Below are 13,100 nucleotides of genomic sequence, written 5' to 3'. Positions count from 1 at the left end.
ACTACAATCGCAGCTCTGATACCAATCTGTCACACCCCTTTCTGCGGCGGAAGCACGAGGTGTGATCATGAAAGGTTCTCATTGCATACGAAAGGTAAACATACTATATGCTCAAAATAACTTCAAACATTACATTACCAAAACATAAGTCAAGTGTTTACAACACGTGATAGCATATTGTCTTAAGAGTTACAACTTTATTTAGCGAAAATAAAACATAGCGACATCCACGAGCATAAGTAAGACCGCGCGCACATCCACCTTTAATTACCTGAAATACATGTGAGTTTTGGAAAAAAAAACGTCAACATAATGTTGGTGTGAATTCATGCAGTTTTTGTATTGAATGTTTGTATACTTTGTATGAAAAACATGGCATGTATTTTGTTTCAAAATGCGTATTCATGAATGAGTCAAGTATCTGTATATGTATCAAGTGTTAATGGGTTGCAAAGCCATTAACATGTGACACGACATAGGAAGTCACCAAACCATAGGCATTTTTCTATAGTCGATTCATGACTGAGACACAAAAACACTACTTGGTTCTAGTTGTCACCAAGAGTGGGGCTGCCCTGAAACCCATTAGATCTAACCTTTTGTTCTACGGTCTTAGTATGTACACGATTAATGGTGCTTATGGTACCCTATCCGTGACACGATTTCTCGTATCAATTCTTGGCACTAGTTTTCGCCAAGAGTACTTCTCGTTTCAGTACACAACATATCAATTTGTAAATATTGAAGTATTTGTAACATGTATTTCACCCCCGAGTTATAAAGCTAAAAACAGTTAAAAGAAAAGGGGGAGCATGAACTCACAACTTTGCGTTCCAGTGCGTCGTAAACTTCACCGGGTTTGCTTAATTAACGTCGCCACCTATATGTATTTTCTTAACGTTAGTCACTAGACTTGCGTCGCACAAGTACAGTCACTCTCATTTGTATTCGTATTGTTGTGTTAAAAATATTTTATATTTTTAACTAAGCATCTTACTTATATTATTTCCTCACATATTAATTTAAGTATCTCGTGTTTTGCATTTTGCACCCGAATTATGTTTCTTGTATGTTGTATGTGTGTTCTTATGTTTATACTCCTCATGAGTATTTAGTACATTAGAGGTGGATAAAAGCAAATGAAGAAGGTCCTTCAAGATCCGCTTGCACCGAGCTTCGTTAGTGGCCTTCTTACTCCTCAATATCACCTTGGAATGGATGGATGATGTTGGAAAATGAGGGTGGCGGTGGTGCTTGGTTGGGCCGAGAACAAGGGAGGGAGAGAGGGAAGTGAAGATGGAGTGATGGAATGGTGGTATTTATAGACCTTCCATATAGCATATTCCTAGCATATTCCTGGCATATTCCTGGCATATTCCTGGCATATTCCTGGTATATTCTTGGTATATTCTTGGTATATTCCTGGCATATTCCTGGCATATTCCTGGCATATTCCTGGCATATTCCTGGCATATTCCTGGCATATTCCTGGGTTTGCTGTGTTGTCTGCGTTTTGCAGTGTAAGCACTATGTGCGTAGGAACACACGGTACGCGCTTAAACTTGAAAAATAACGTTTTTAAGCGTTTTAATTTATTTTTCAACACGAACCTGATTAAAATAAAATTTTAATCATAACAGAATATTTGTGGGATTAAATATTATCCGGGCGGCCACCAACGTTCGTTTCGCAGTTTTGTCGTAATTAGTTCTTTAGTTCAAATAAACATGTTTTCGCCATACCGAATCCTTCGAAACTTATTTCTAAGTTATGTAAGGGATATTTAGGGTATATTTGGCTTACGTCACAGTTCTGGAGTGTACGTCGCGTTAAACTGATTGCATTTAAGCACCAGTTTGCGTATAACCTTCCAGAAAGTGATTTAAAGCTTGAAATCGGTATCGAATCAAATTGTTCGGTTGTTCGGTTAGATGCTGATTCGTTAAAGTGCTTAATAAGCATTTAAAGTGTCGTTAGTGTTATTTTTAGTGACACAAAGAATTCCCGTCACTTAGGGAAATATTCTGGATGATAAAACGACATCTCTCCACAATATTTATGTTGTTAAAAGCTGAATTGTGCTGAATTTAATAAAGTTCTGCACTTAAAGTGTGTTTCGGGTGCCTTTTAGTGCGTGTTTTAGATTTCGTAACGACCATAAATTAAACCCTTATATGTACTCTTGGGTTTTAATGTACCTTTGTCGTAGGACCTACACCTAGGCCTCAATTCTAATGTCTGACTTCTTTCTGCAGTTTATTGACACAGTGTGTCTTACCGGTGAGTTTACTAATATTTCTGACGTAACGCTCTCGATTGCATGAAGCAATATTTTGTAGTATACAACGTGCATGAATTCACTTGCTTAGCATCTAATCAATCAATGTTGACATTTAAGCACATAATTGCAGTCATTAGATAATAATTAAAGTGTACGGAAGTTACCGGTTTTGTGCCAGTTGTCACACGTCAGCCGCTCAATCGGCCTTTGATCACCTCAAATCAGTAATGTTTTCCTCGGCAACTTTGACATTGCCTGACTTCACTCAACCCTTTTGATGTAATGACCAATGCATCCACCATTGCGATTGGTGTTGTCCTTTCCCAAAGCAATAGCCCGATCTCCTTTTTAGTAAGAAGTTGTGCCCCCATGCAAGCGGCTTCAGCCTATATTCGTGAGCTTTTTACAAGAATGGAAGTCGTAAAAATGGAAACAATATCTTATTGGTCAAAAGTTCAACATTTACACTGATCAACGAAGTCTCAAGCACATCTTTGCATAGGTAATTCAAACTTCGGAAGAATATAAATGGGCTACGAAGTTCGGTTTTGATTTTCAAATATTTTATAGTGTAAATTACTTTTTGAGTCCTTGTGTTTTATGGGTTTTAACTAGTTGAGTCCAAAAGCAAAACGTTTAACGACCTGAGTCCCCATAAGCATTTTTGTCACACCCCCAAATTACCACATGCGGAAACCCCCGCGAGGCGTGTGACGTACCAGGATCAAGCCACCAATCACATTGAACTCATACAAGATTTTTAAACGAAACTTCCATTCATTAACGTGAAGTGTTACAAAACAGTAATTACAAATCATCGTGTTCAGCGGATGCATAAATCATTGGTTAAGTGTTACATGAATCATATGTATGATAACCATTAGACTCGTCACGCGATTCCATGTATCTCGACCCATGACCACTCCAGCATCCCAGACAGCAAGTTCCACATCCACACATACCTATAACCTGCGAGCATGCACACACGTGTATCAGACAACGCTGGTGAATTCATAGTTTTACAAAAACGTTAATTACCAAGTGTTTATAATACCTCGGATACAAGACGGCTCCTGATTTATTTTGCCCTTTCCCCAATGCTCGTATCAAAGCATTGGTCATGACTAGGTCATTAGTTCACACCCGTCCTCTCTGGTACGGGGTGAGGGTGCCAAACCTAAGTAGCGCTACCAACTAATACCCTGTTACCTCTCAGGTAACAAACAACAAGAGGGGACTTTAAAGGTGATAGGACGAGTATATTATCCAATATTCCAGATTTACCACCAGACGTATTCCTCTCAGGAATACCCAATTGATTTACCCAAACCCATCCCTCTCAGGGATGCCCAATGACTGTCCCAACCACCGGGACGCATGCTCAAGTGAAATGAACTCACCTTAGTTTGCTCGGTAAGTGATAATGTGTCTTTACGCGTTAATTACAAATTAGATCCGTTACGCGCGACCTAATTTACATTCAATGTAGGTAAGTATACGAGTAGGGTTTTGTGTCCAAACAATAGTATTCAAATGGGCGTGATATACCCATGCTCAAAACATTCACCTAACATTCCCACTAAAGCATATGGGATTGATATGCAAGCAACACTTTACGATTAAAGCAGTTAGTGGAAAGAAAATAAAATAAAAACATATTTAATAAATTACACATTGCTAGCAATTCATCATGGTCCTACTCGTTATGACAACTAACTTCACACAAATTTGATTGCCATTAATTATAACCTTAGCCACTTAGAATTGTAGAACCAATTGCATGTGTGAACATATATCCACACTTCAAAACTAATTAAAAAATGAAGTATGGATATATTGAATTGGCTGTTACATGCGGACCAATAACAATTATATGTGGACAAATTTTAGAAACTGTTCTTTTAATTACTTTATATATAGGACTAAGTATCATACACATTTGAATCTTCATTTGAACATCATGTGCAACATCTTTAATTAATTGATTTTGGGGACATCTTGGATCCTCCCATGTGCAGCTCCATCATAACAACAGAATATCTCTAAATTATCAACATAATCGGTCCACTAGCATATACACATATTAAATTCAAAGACTTGACATACTCATGCATATCACATAGCCAACTTCAGAATTCATGTATACTCACATATACAAAGCCAAATCTATTAATTAATAATTAAGTACAACTCCTTTTAATCAATATATATGTGGCCACATTAGTCTACATATTCTGAGCATACAATTGAAATAGACATTCACATATTTTGACACTACATCAATTCCAAAGTTCAGACTTCTTTAATTGTTTCACATATTCGCACACACTTCAACCCATTTGTTAATTAGGATACAAGGTCTGACAGTTAATGATTATACATGCTCGGACCCTATGACCTCGATTTTGACATCCTAGTTAACTTCTGAATCAATAACAATTGATGTCATCATGATTTATTTAGTGTTATCTTTGCTATTATAATACCCCAACCATTAATAATCTATCAATGATATGCCGACACTAAGTAGTCTACAATCAGAACCCTAGTTTATGCCTTTAACCCTACACACCGATGCACATGAACGCACAGACAACACACTCATGCATGCAAGCTAACACCAAGTATGAACATACTAACCGATTTCTGTCACAAGAGATATGAGGGGATCCGCAGGGAAGAACTTCGATCAATACAAGTTTCTGTCGATCCAAGAGAGAAGGAGAGAGTATTAGGGTTTGTTACTGTTTCCAAAAACTACGTATCATACTACCCTCCCTTCATGTATACGCATAACACATAGGTTGGGGGCTTTGGTTCGGGCCTGATCCAATGTGTGGGCCGAGATGAGAGGGGACCATTGGCCAAGAAGTGTGTGTGTGTCTCAAGAAGGTTTGCGACCTAGTTTAGTTAGTAACAAGTTTCTAAAAAATAATTAACCAACACATATAAACATTTAACGATTCCATAATAATTAACCAACACACATAACCATTTAACGGTTCCATAATAGTTCCATCCAGCGATGCCATCACGTGTTTTAGCTCTTTCAAAACAAGGGTACACGGGAGGCCCTTGTGATCGGTCTAAGTAGAGCATTTGGTACCGTCCAAGTAATGCCTCCACTTGAATCCAAAGACCATAGTTTCCACCGCAGGTTGTGATTCGTGCAGTTCCTCTTGTAAACCCACTGCGTAGGTCATCACCTTCTCGTGTTGGATCTGCGCGTAATTGGGACTCCGATTCGAACCACCACGGTATACCACTAAATCACTCGTACCCTCAGGTAAAGACGATGCTCAGTGCATTGTTGAGTTGGGTTTCCAAAAGTTGAAAAGATGCCCGTCTGTTCTGTCACTCACAAGTACACAGCACCTTGCTGTGCTAAAGAGGTTAAAGCTGCGCAATCTTCGAAAATTCCTCGATGTATCTGCGATAGTATCTAACTAGACCAAGAAGTTATTGTCTCCCCGATGGATTCTTTGGTGCCGATCAATATCTAATAAAATGGATCTTTAGCGAGATCCACGTGTATTCCTACTTCGTTGATTTCATAACCAAATATGTACCCCTTGAATCCAGAAGCTCTAAAATAGATGCAAATACCACCCATGATGTTCCTTTCTCCTGGAATGATTTGAAACGTCATCAAATAGCATGGTCGGTTCACGTGATCCATAAAGTTGCCAGTGTGTTGGTTAACCCCAAACGGTTCTTGACTGTCACCCTGTTGAGTTCTGGATAACCGGGTTACAAAAAGGCTTTATCTTCCAAATATAACTGGGTTTCCCCAAAACTCCTGTTCAACAGTTCCTGTAGTGGATTAGACAGCTCTTGCAACCCTCCTGGTGCAAGACGGTAAGGGTACGAGTATTCGGAGCTGCATCTGGCGTGAGATCAAACTGAGATTCTGCCTAACAGTGCTGGAAGTAATCCTGGAAGTTCTTCAAGTAGCTCATTCGGAAGAAATCACAAACAACTGGTGGATCCTCGATCCTCTCTTCCTTAGCCTTAACATCAGTAACGGTTGCTAACAATGGTGGGGTAATCCCTCCGTAGACACTTTTGGGCTTTCATTGCAGAATTGATGCTAACTTTCACACAACTCTGATACTTTGGAACAGATGGTGACTCTCCACTAGGGAGAGGGATACGCAAAGTTTTCTTCTCACACGGTATATCTGCGCGATGTATGGATAACCAATCCATACTAACTACTGCATCAAACTATCGAGGATAGCAAAAAGAAGGTCGGCGTCGAACACTTGTCCCACAAGGTCGAGTTTACATCCCAACGGACATATGAGGTTTCATTTGACTTGCCATCAGTTGCTTCCACAACAGGTTCGGTTTCATGAAGCATCAGGGTTAACCAAAACAGGGCTACTTTTACAAGCTACCATGCTGCTATAATGCCTAGCGTCACCTACGCCAATCCTAAATGCCCTTCGCTGAGAATCATTTCCAGCGTTGTTGTTCTCGTTACAAGGATTTCCAGTACTGCCGTCGTTCCCTTGGTTGTCGTCGTCTTGATTTAGCAACAACCAATCCGTGTCGTGGGCACCTTCATTTCCATAATGTAGGCTACGATTATAAGTACCTTGATGTTGCCATGACTGTCACCTCTATTGTCGTTGCTTGAAACGGATCCCTACGATTCTTTCACCGACAATGTACATCTTTCACATTCCGTGTCTTGTACTGAGGCACTACTCACTGCGTGGGAAGTTACACATTCCACTCTATAGTCATTTGTCATTGTTCATGTCCTGATTGCTTTGTAAGAGTTTGACTCCCATAAGTCGCTGACTAGGGTTAAGGATTTGATTGAAATCAATTCGCTGGTGTTCGTTTCCGGTAATCAGGGTTGTCCAAATACTAGGACCGGTAAAGTACTACGCTCATCCCCTTGTCCATCGATCTAGCAAGTTAATTGAGTAATACATGGTATGTTACGAGAGTGTTGCAGAAGTGGTTGCACTTCGGGATCTAAGACGTCAATACATGAGTTCCAGCAAACGAAGAGAAGTGTGAAAGGTATCGACCAATCATTCGATGCTGCGACATCCAACTCAGGGACGTTCGTACTAGCACCTAACATGCTACACAATTCGCTAAACATTCAGATGAGTGTTCAGGTAACACTCGATAACATCGAGATTCGTAAGGATTTAGAGAGGAATGAAAGGATCACGTTCAAGTAGAAGACAATCACTGCTATGACCCCTATAGGTTTGTTATGTTTCTCAATGATCGAACGACTGAACAGAACCCCCTTTTCACTTGTCAAGCCTCACTAGGACTCACATGCACCCCACATTATTATTATGTGTGCACCCACAATAATATTGTGATTTGTATGCTCGCCTCAGTTCCTCCTAACTCATGTCAAATGGTTCTTCAAACTCAGATATCAAACAGGGGTTGTCAAAATGACAAGATAACAGGAATCTAAGGACTACAGCATGTTATCAACGCGTCATCAAGTAAACAAGCAACTCATGAAATTATGCTATAGTGACGAGTGTTTTGTCCGTATGCTACATCATAAACAAGTGTACACTAGCCATGCAATGTATACAATAGATGAAAGAGACGGACCTTGCAATCTGGAGCTGAGTGTCATGGTCGTATTCACATATTCAGAACTGTTCGGTTGTAGTCTGGTTTTATAAAAAAAACGTTTTAAAACCAAGTTCACTATAACCAGTGGCTCTGATACCAAACTGTCACACCCCCAAATTACCACATGCGGAAACCCCCGCGAGGCGTGTGACGTAACAGGATCTAGCCACCAATCACATTGAACTCATACAAGATTTTTAAATGAAACTTCCATTCATTAACGTGAAGTGTTACAAAACAGTAATTACAAATCATCGTGTTCAGCGGAAGCATAAATCGTTAGTTAAGTGTTACATGAATCATATGTATGATAACCATTAGACTCGTCACGCGATTCCATGTATCTCGACCCATGACCACTCCAGCATCCCAGACAGCAAGTTCCACATCCACACATACCTATAACCTGCGAGCATGCACACACATGTATCAGACAACGCTGGTGAGTTCATAGTTTTACAAAAACGTTAATTACCAAGTGTTTAGTTCCGTTCATTGATTACAATGTATAATACCTCGGATACAAGACTGCTCATGATTTATTTTGCCCTTTCCCCAATGCTCCTATCAAAGCATTGGTCATGACTAGGTCATTAGTTCACACCCGTCCTCTGTGGTACGGGGTGAGGGTGCCAAACCTAAGTAGCGCTACCAACTAATACCCTATTACCTCTCAGGTAACAAACAACAAGAGGGGACTTTAAAGGTGATAGGACGAGTATATTATCCAACATTCCAGATTTACCACCAGACGTATTCCTCTCAGGAATACCCAATTGATTTACTCAAACCCATCCCTCTCAGGGATGCCCAATGACTGTCCCAACCACCGGGACGCATGCTCAAGAGAAATGAACTCACCTTAGTTTACTCGGTAAGTGATAATGTGTCTTTACGCGTTAATTACAATTAGATCCGCTATGCGCGACCTAATTTACATTCAATGTAGGTAAGTATACGAGTAGTGTTTTGTGTCCAAACAATAGTATTCAAATGGGCGTGATATACCCATGCTCAAAACATTCACCTAACATTCCTACTAAAGCATATGGGATTGATATGCAAGCAACACTTTACGATTAAAGCAGTTAGTGGAAAGAAAATAAAATAAAAACATATTTAATAAATTATACATTGCTAGCAATTCATCATGGTCCTACTCGTTATGACAACTAACTTCACACAAATTTGATTGCCATTAATTATTACCTTAGCCACTTAGAATTGTAGAACCAATTGCATGTGAACATATATCCACACTTCAAAACTAATTAAAAAAATGAAGTATGGATATAATGAATTGGCTGTTACATGCGGACCAATAACAATTATATGTGGACAAATTTTAGAAACTTTTCTTTTAATTACTTTATATATAGGACTAAGTATCATACACATTTGAATCTTCATTTGAACATCATGTGCAACATCTTTAATTAATTGATTTTTGGGACATCTTGGATCCTCCCATGTGCGGCTCCATCATAACAACAGAATATCTCTAAATTATCAACATAATCGGTCCACTAGCATATCCACATATTAAATTCAAAGACTTGACATACTCATGCATATCACATAGCCAACTTCATAATTCATGTATACTCACATATACAAAGCCAAATCTATTAATTAATAATTAAGTACAACTCCTTTTAATCAATATATATGCGGCCACTTTAGGGGCTGTTTGGCAACCCTCTTAATGATTCATTAAGAGGCAACCCTCTTATTCGGACAGAGGCTGTATGTTTGGTTGGCAAAATACCAACCTCTTAATGGTACCATTCAGTGCTTAATCATTCAGTGATAGGAATTTGCTGAAAGAAAAAAAAGACTCTGCATACCACTTTCCTTCTTCTCTTCTTTGTATCACAACTAGGGTTCACAAGTTCCTTCTTCTCCTCTCATCAAGACCACCTCACCTCAGCCCCCATCATTCTCGCCGCCCTCCTTCTCCGCCCGTCCGCCTCTCCTCCTCCCTTCCTCCGCCTCTCCTCCTCCCTCCGTTGCCTACATCTCTCTCCTCGATCCAAGTCCCGCTCGGTTCGCCTCCTTCTCCTCCGCCGGTCCGCCTCCTTCTCCTCCTCCCTCCGTCCGCCTCCTCCTCCTCCTCACATCCTCCGCCGGTCGCCGCCTCCTCCCTCCGTCCAAAATACAGGTTCGTTTTTTTTCTATTAAACTGATTTTTAATTTAAAGTACTCATTATTATGATGTGGTTAAACTCATTTGTAGTTTGATTTGGTTTTTTTAATTAAACTGATTTTTTTTATTAAAGTGATTTTTAATTTAAACTTATTTTTAGTTTGATTTGGTTTTTTGGTATGGATATGTTTATTTTTCTGTTTTTTTATTAGTTTGATTTGGTTTTTTTTTTATTGATTGATGTTATATGTAGAATGGTTATGTTGTATGTTGCAAATTCATAGTTGATTATTATTAGTTGTTACATTAGAAATATTGGCTAATTGGTATGATTGTGAATGGTTCTGTTGTATGTTTGATTGTGGTTCTGTTGTATGTTGAAAAAAGATACAAGTTTTCTTTGTGAATGGTTATGTTGTATGTTGAAAAAAGATACATGTTTTCGCTATGTGAATGGTTATTGGTATGATTGAGGTGGTTTAAATCCATAATTTTTAGGAAGCAATATCCAAACAAATGGCAAAAAGGATTAGGATTAATTGGAAGCAAGAAGGTGTTGAAAAAACCTTTCTTGAAGCATGTGTTCATGAAATAACCGTTAATGGTCGTGAAGGAAGCAGTCTTAAACAAGCGTCATGGAAAACTGTAGCTGAAAATTTGAAAACACAACATAATTTCATAGTGGAACAACGTCAAATGAAGAATCACTATGATTTTCTAAAAGGAAAATTTGCAGCTTGGTTAAAGCTTAAAAACAAAACCGGGAATGTCTATGATCCAGTTACAAACAGCTTTAACTTGATCAACAGACTCGTTACAGGGGAAGAGGAAAAGGTGAATGCTTTCAAAATGTATTAGCAATTTGTGACTTTGATATGATATTCACATTCGTATGGGCCGGATGGGAGGGCATTGCACATGATTCACGAGTTTTAAAAGAAGTTGCATTCAACCCAAATTCTGGCTTTCCTTTTCCGCCACCAGGTTTTTAACCATTCTTCAATGTTCATTTCATACATTATTTTTTTTATATGATAGTTTTGATACTGATACAGATAAGTATTACCTTTGTGACGCTGCGTACACCAACACTCGTGGATTTATGACTCCCTACCGTGGTACGAGGTATTGGTTAGCCGATTTTCGACGACAACGTGCGTTAACTAAGGAAGAAAGATTCAATCATGCTCACGCACAACTCAGAAATGTCATTGAACGTGCATATGGTGTTCTAAAGGCGAGATTCCCAATCCTAAAGCAAATGGCTCCCTTTTCTTTTCCAATACAAAGAGACATAGTGATTGCTTGTTTCGCCATCCATAATTTTATAAGGAAATGCAATATTTATGATCAGTTATTTATGGACTATGATGAGAACACGATGTTTCATGAAATGCAAAGTGGGGAAAATGATGGCCTGTTAGTTCAAGACATAGAGTGGGGTTCACAAGGTATTGACTATATGACTTCTTTACGTAACCAGATTGCTAATCAGTTGCTTCCAAATGATTCAAATTAAAATTGTATGCAGAGTTGTGTTATTTGTATTTGGATTTCGTATGTTGTGTTAGTTTGTATTTGGATTTTCGTATGTTTCCATGGAATTTAAAGGATTGATGTGTAATTTGGATTTTCTATGGCGTTTTGTATTTTTCTTTTACAATTTTTCATCAATCTGTACACTATTCATAACTCTTGCCAAACAGATACATTTCATTCAGCACATAATAGTTCAGAGGGGTAATATAGTCATTTTGCACAGTCATTCAGAGATACAACCAAACAGCTCTTACTGGTTCAGCACTTACTGGTTCAGAGCCTCTTACCCATTCAGACCTCTTACTGGTTCAGCACTTACTGGTTCACAACTTGCCAAACAGCCCCTTAGTCTACATATTCTGAGAATACAATTGAAATAGACATTCACATATTCTGACACTACATCAATTCCCAAGTTCAGACTTCTTTAATTGTTTCACATATTCGCACACACTTCAACCCATTTGTTAATTAGGATACAAGGTCAGCAGTTAATGATTATACATTCTTGGACCCTATGACCTCGATTTTGACATCCTAGTGAACTTCTGAATCAATAATAATTGATGCATTATGATTTATTTAGTGTCATCTTTGCTATTATAATACCCCAACCATTAATAATCTATCAATGATATGCCGACACTAAGTAGTCTACAATCAGAACCCTAGTTTATGCCTTCAACCCTACACACCGATGCACATGAACGCACAGACAACACACTCATGCATGCAAGCTAAAACCAAGTATGAACATACTAACCGATTTCTGTCACAAGAGATATGAGGGGATCCGCAGGGAAGAACTTCGATCAATACAAGATTCCGTCGATCCAAGAGAGAAGGAGAGAGTATTAGGGTTTGTTACTGTTTCCAAAAACTATGTAACATACTACCCTCCCTTCATGTATACGCATAACACATAGGTTGGGGGGCTTTGGTTCTGGCCTGCTCCAATGTGTGGGCCGAGATGAGAGGGGACCATTGGCCAAGAAGTGTGTGTGTGTCTCAAGAAGGTTTGCGACCCATTTTAGTTAGTAACAAGTTTCTAAAAAATAATTAACCAACACATATAAACATTTAATGGTTCCATAATAATTTACCAACACACATAACCATTTAATGGTGCACTAGTGTAACCAAACAAGTCTCACATGATCGCAATATATAGGCAATTAAACGTAAAGACACAAGCCAAAGGTTGGGGAGTTTAAGTAGTGCTAACCTTAAAGATTCGGGTTGTCACAATTTTCTTTAACCATTTGAGTCTAAATTTCTAACACTGTTAGAATTATTCTGTTAACTTTTGTTAAATTACCAAATTACCCTTGTCCCTTCCAAAACCCTAACAAAACACCCAACTGCCTCCCATCCCCTTCACAATACATAACCTTCATATCCCAAACCCTAACCCCACTCTCACATCCCCCCACAACTGCCTTCCATCCCCTGTCCCCTCCAAAACCTTAACAGAAGACCAAATTTGCGTCTCCCTTCAATTCGAATAAA

General features: G+C 38.9%; 1 protein-coding gene across 1 annotated transcript; it reads left to right on the top strand.

Annotated features, from left to right (window-relative positions):
* The first annotated feature begins 10,856 nt into the window (after positions 1-10,856).
* LOC110903352 lies at positions 10,857-11,688 on the top strand. The gene is made up of 2 exons (XM_022149359.2): positions 10,857-11,036; positions 11,108-11,688. Exons 1-2 carry the CDS (start codon positions 10,928-10,930, stop codon positions 11,569-11,571), a joined length of 573 nt encoding a protein of 190 aa, XP_022005051.1. The 5' UTR covers positions 10,857-10,927; the 3' UTR covers positions 11,572-11,688.
* The last annotated feature ends 1,412 nt before the right edge of the window (positions 11,689-13,100 follow it).

This window comes from Helianthus annuus, chromosome 13, assembly GCF_002127325.2.
Source record: "Helianthus annuus cultivar XRQ/B chromosome 13, HanXRQr2.0-SUNRISE, whole genome shotgun sequence".
Lineage (NCBI taxonomy): Eukaryota > Viridiplantae > Streptophyta > Magnoliopsida > Asterales > Asteraceae > Helianthus > Helianthus annuus.
This window is presented reverse-complemented; position numbering and strand designations above follow the sequence as displayed.

Excerpts from the sequence above, each read along its gene's own strand:
- LOC110903352 (XM_022149359.2), top strand. The coding sequence starts at position 10,928 with ATGATATTCACATTCGTATGGGCCGGATGGGAGGGCATTGCACATGAT. Across the intron at positions 11,037-11,107 it reads CTTTCCTTTTCCGCCACCAG|ATAAGTATTACCTTTGTGAC; the intron begins GTTTTTAACCAT and ends ATACTGATACAG.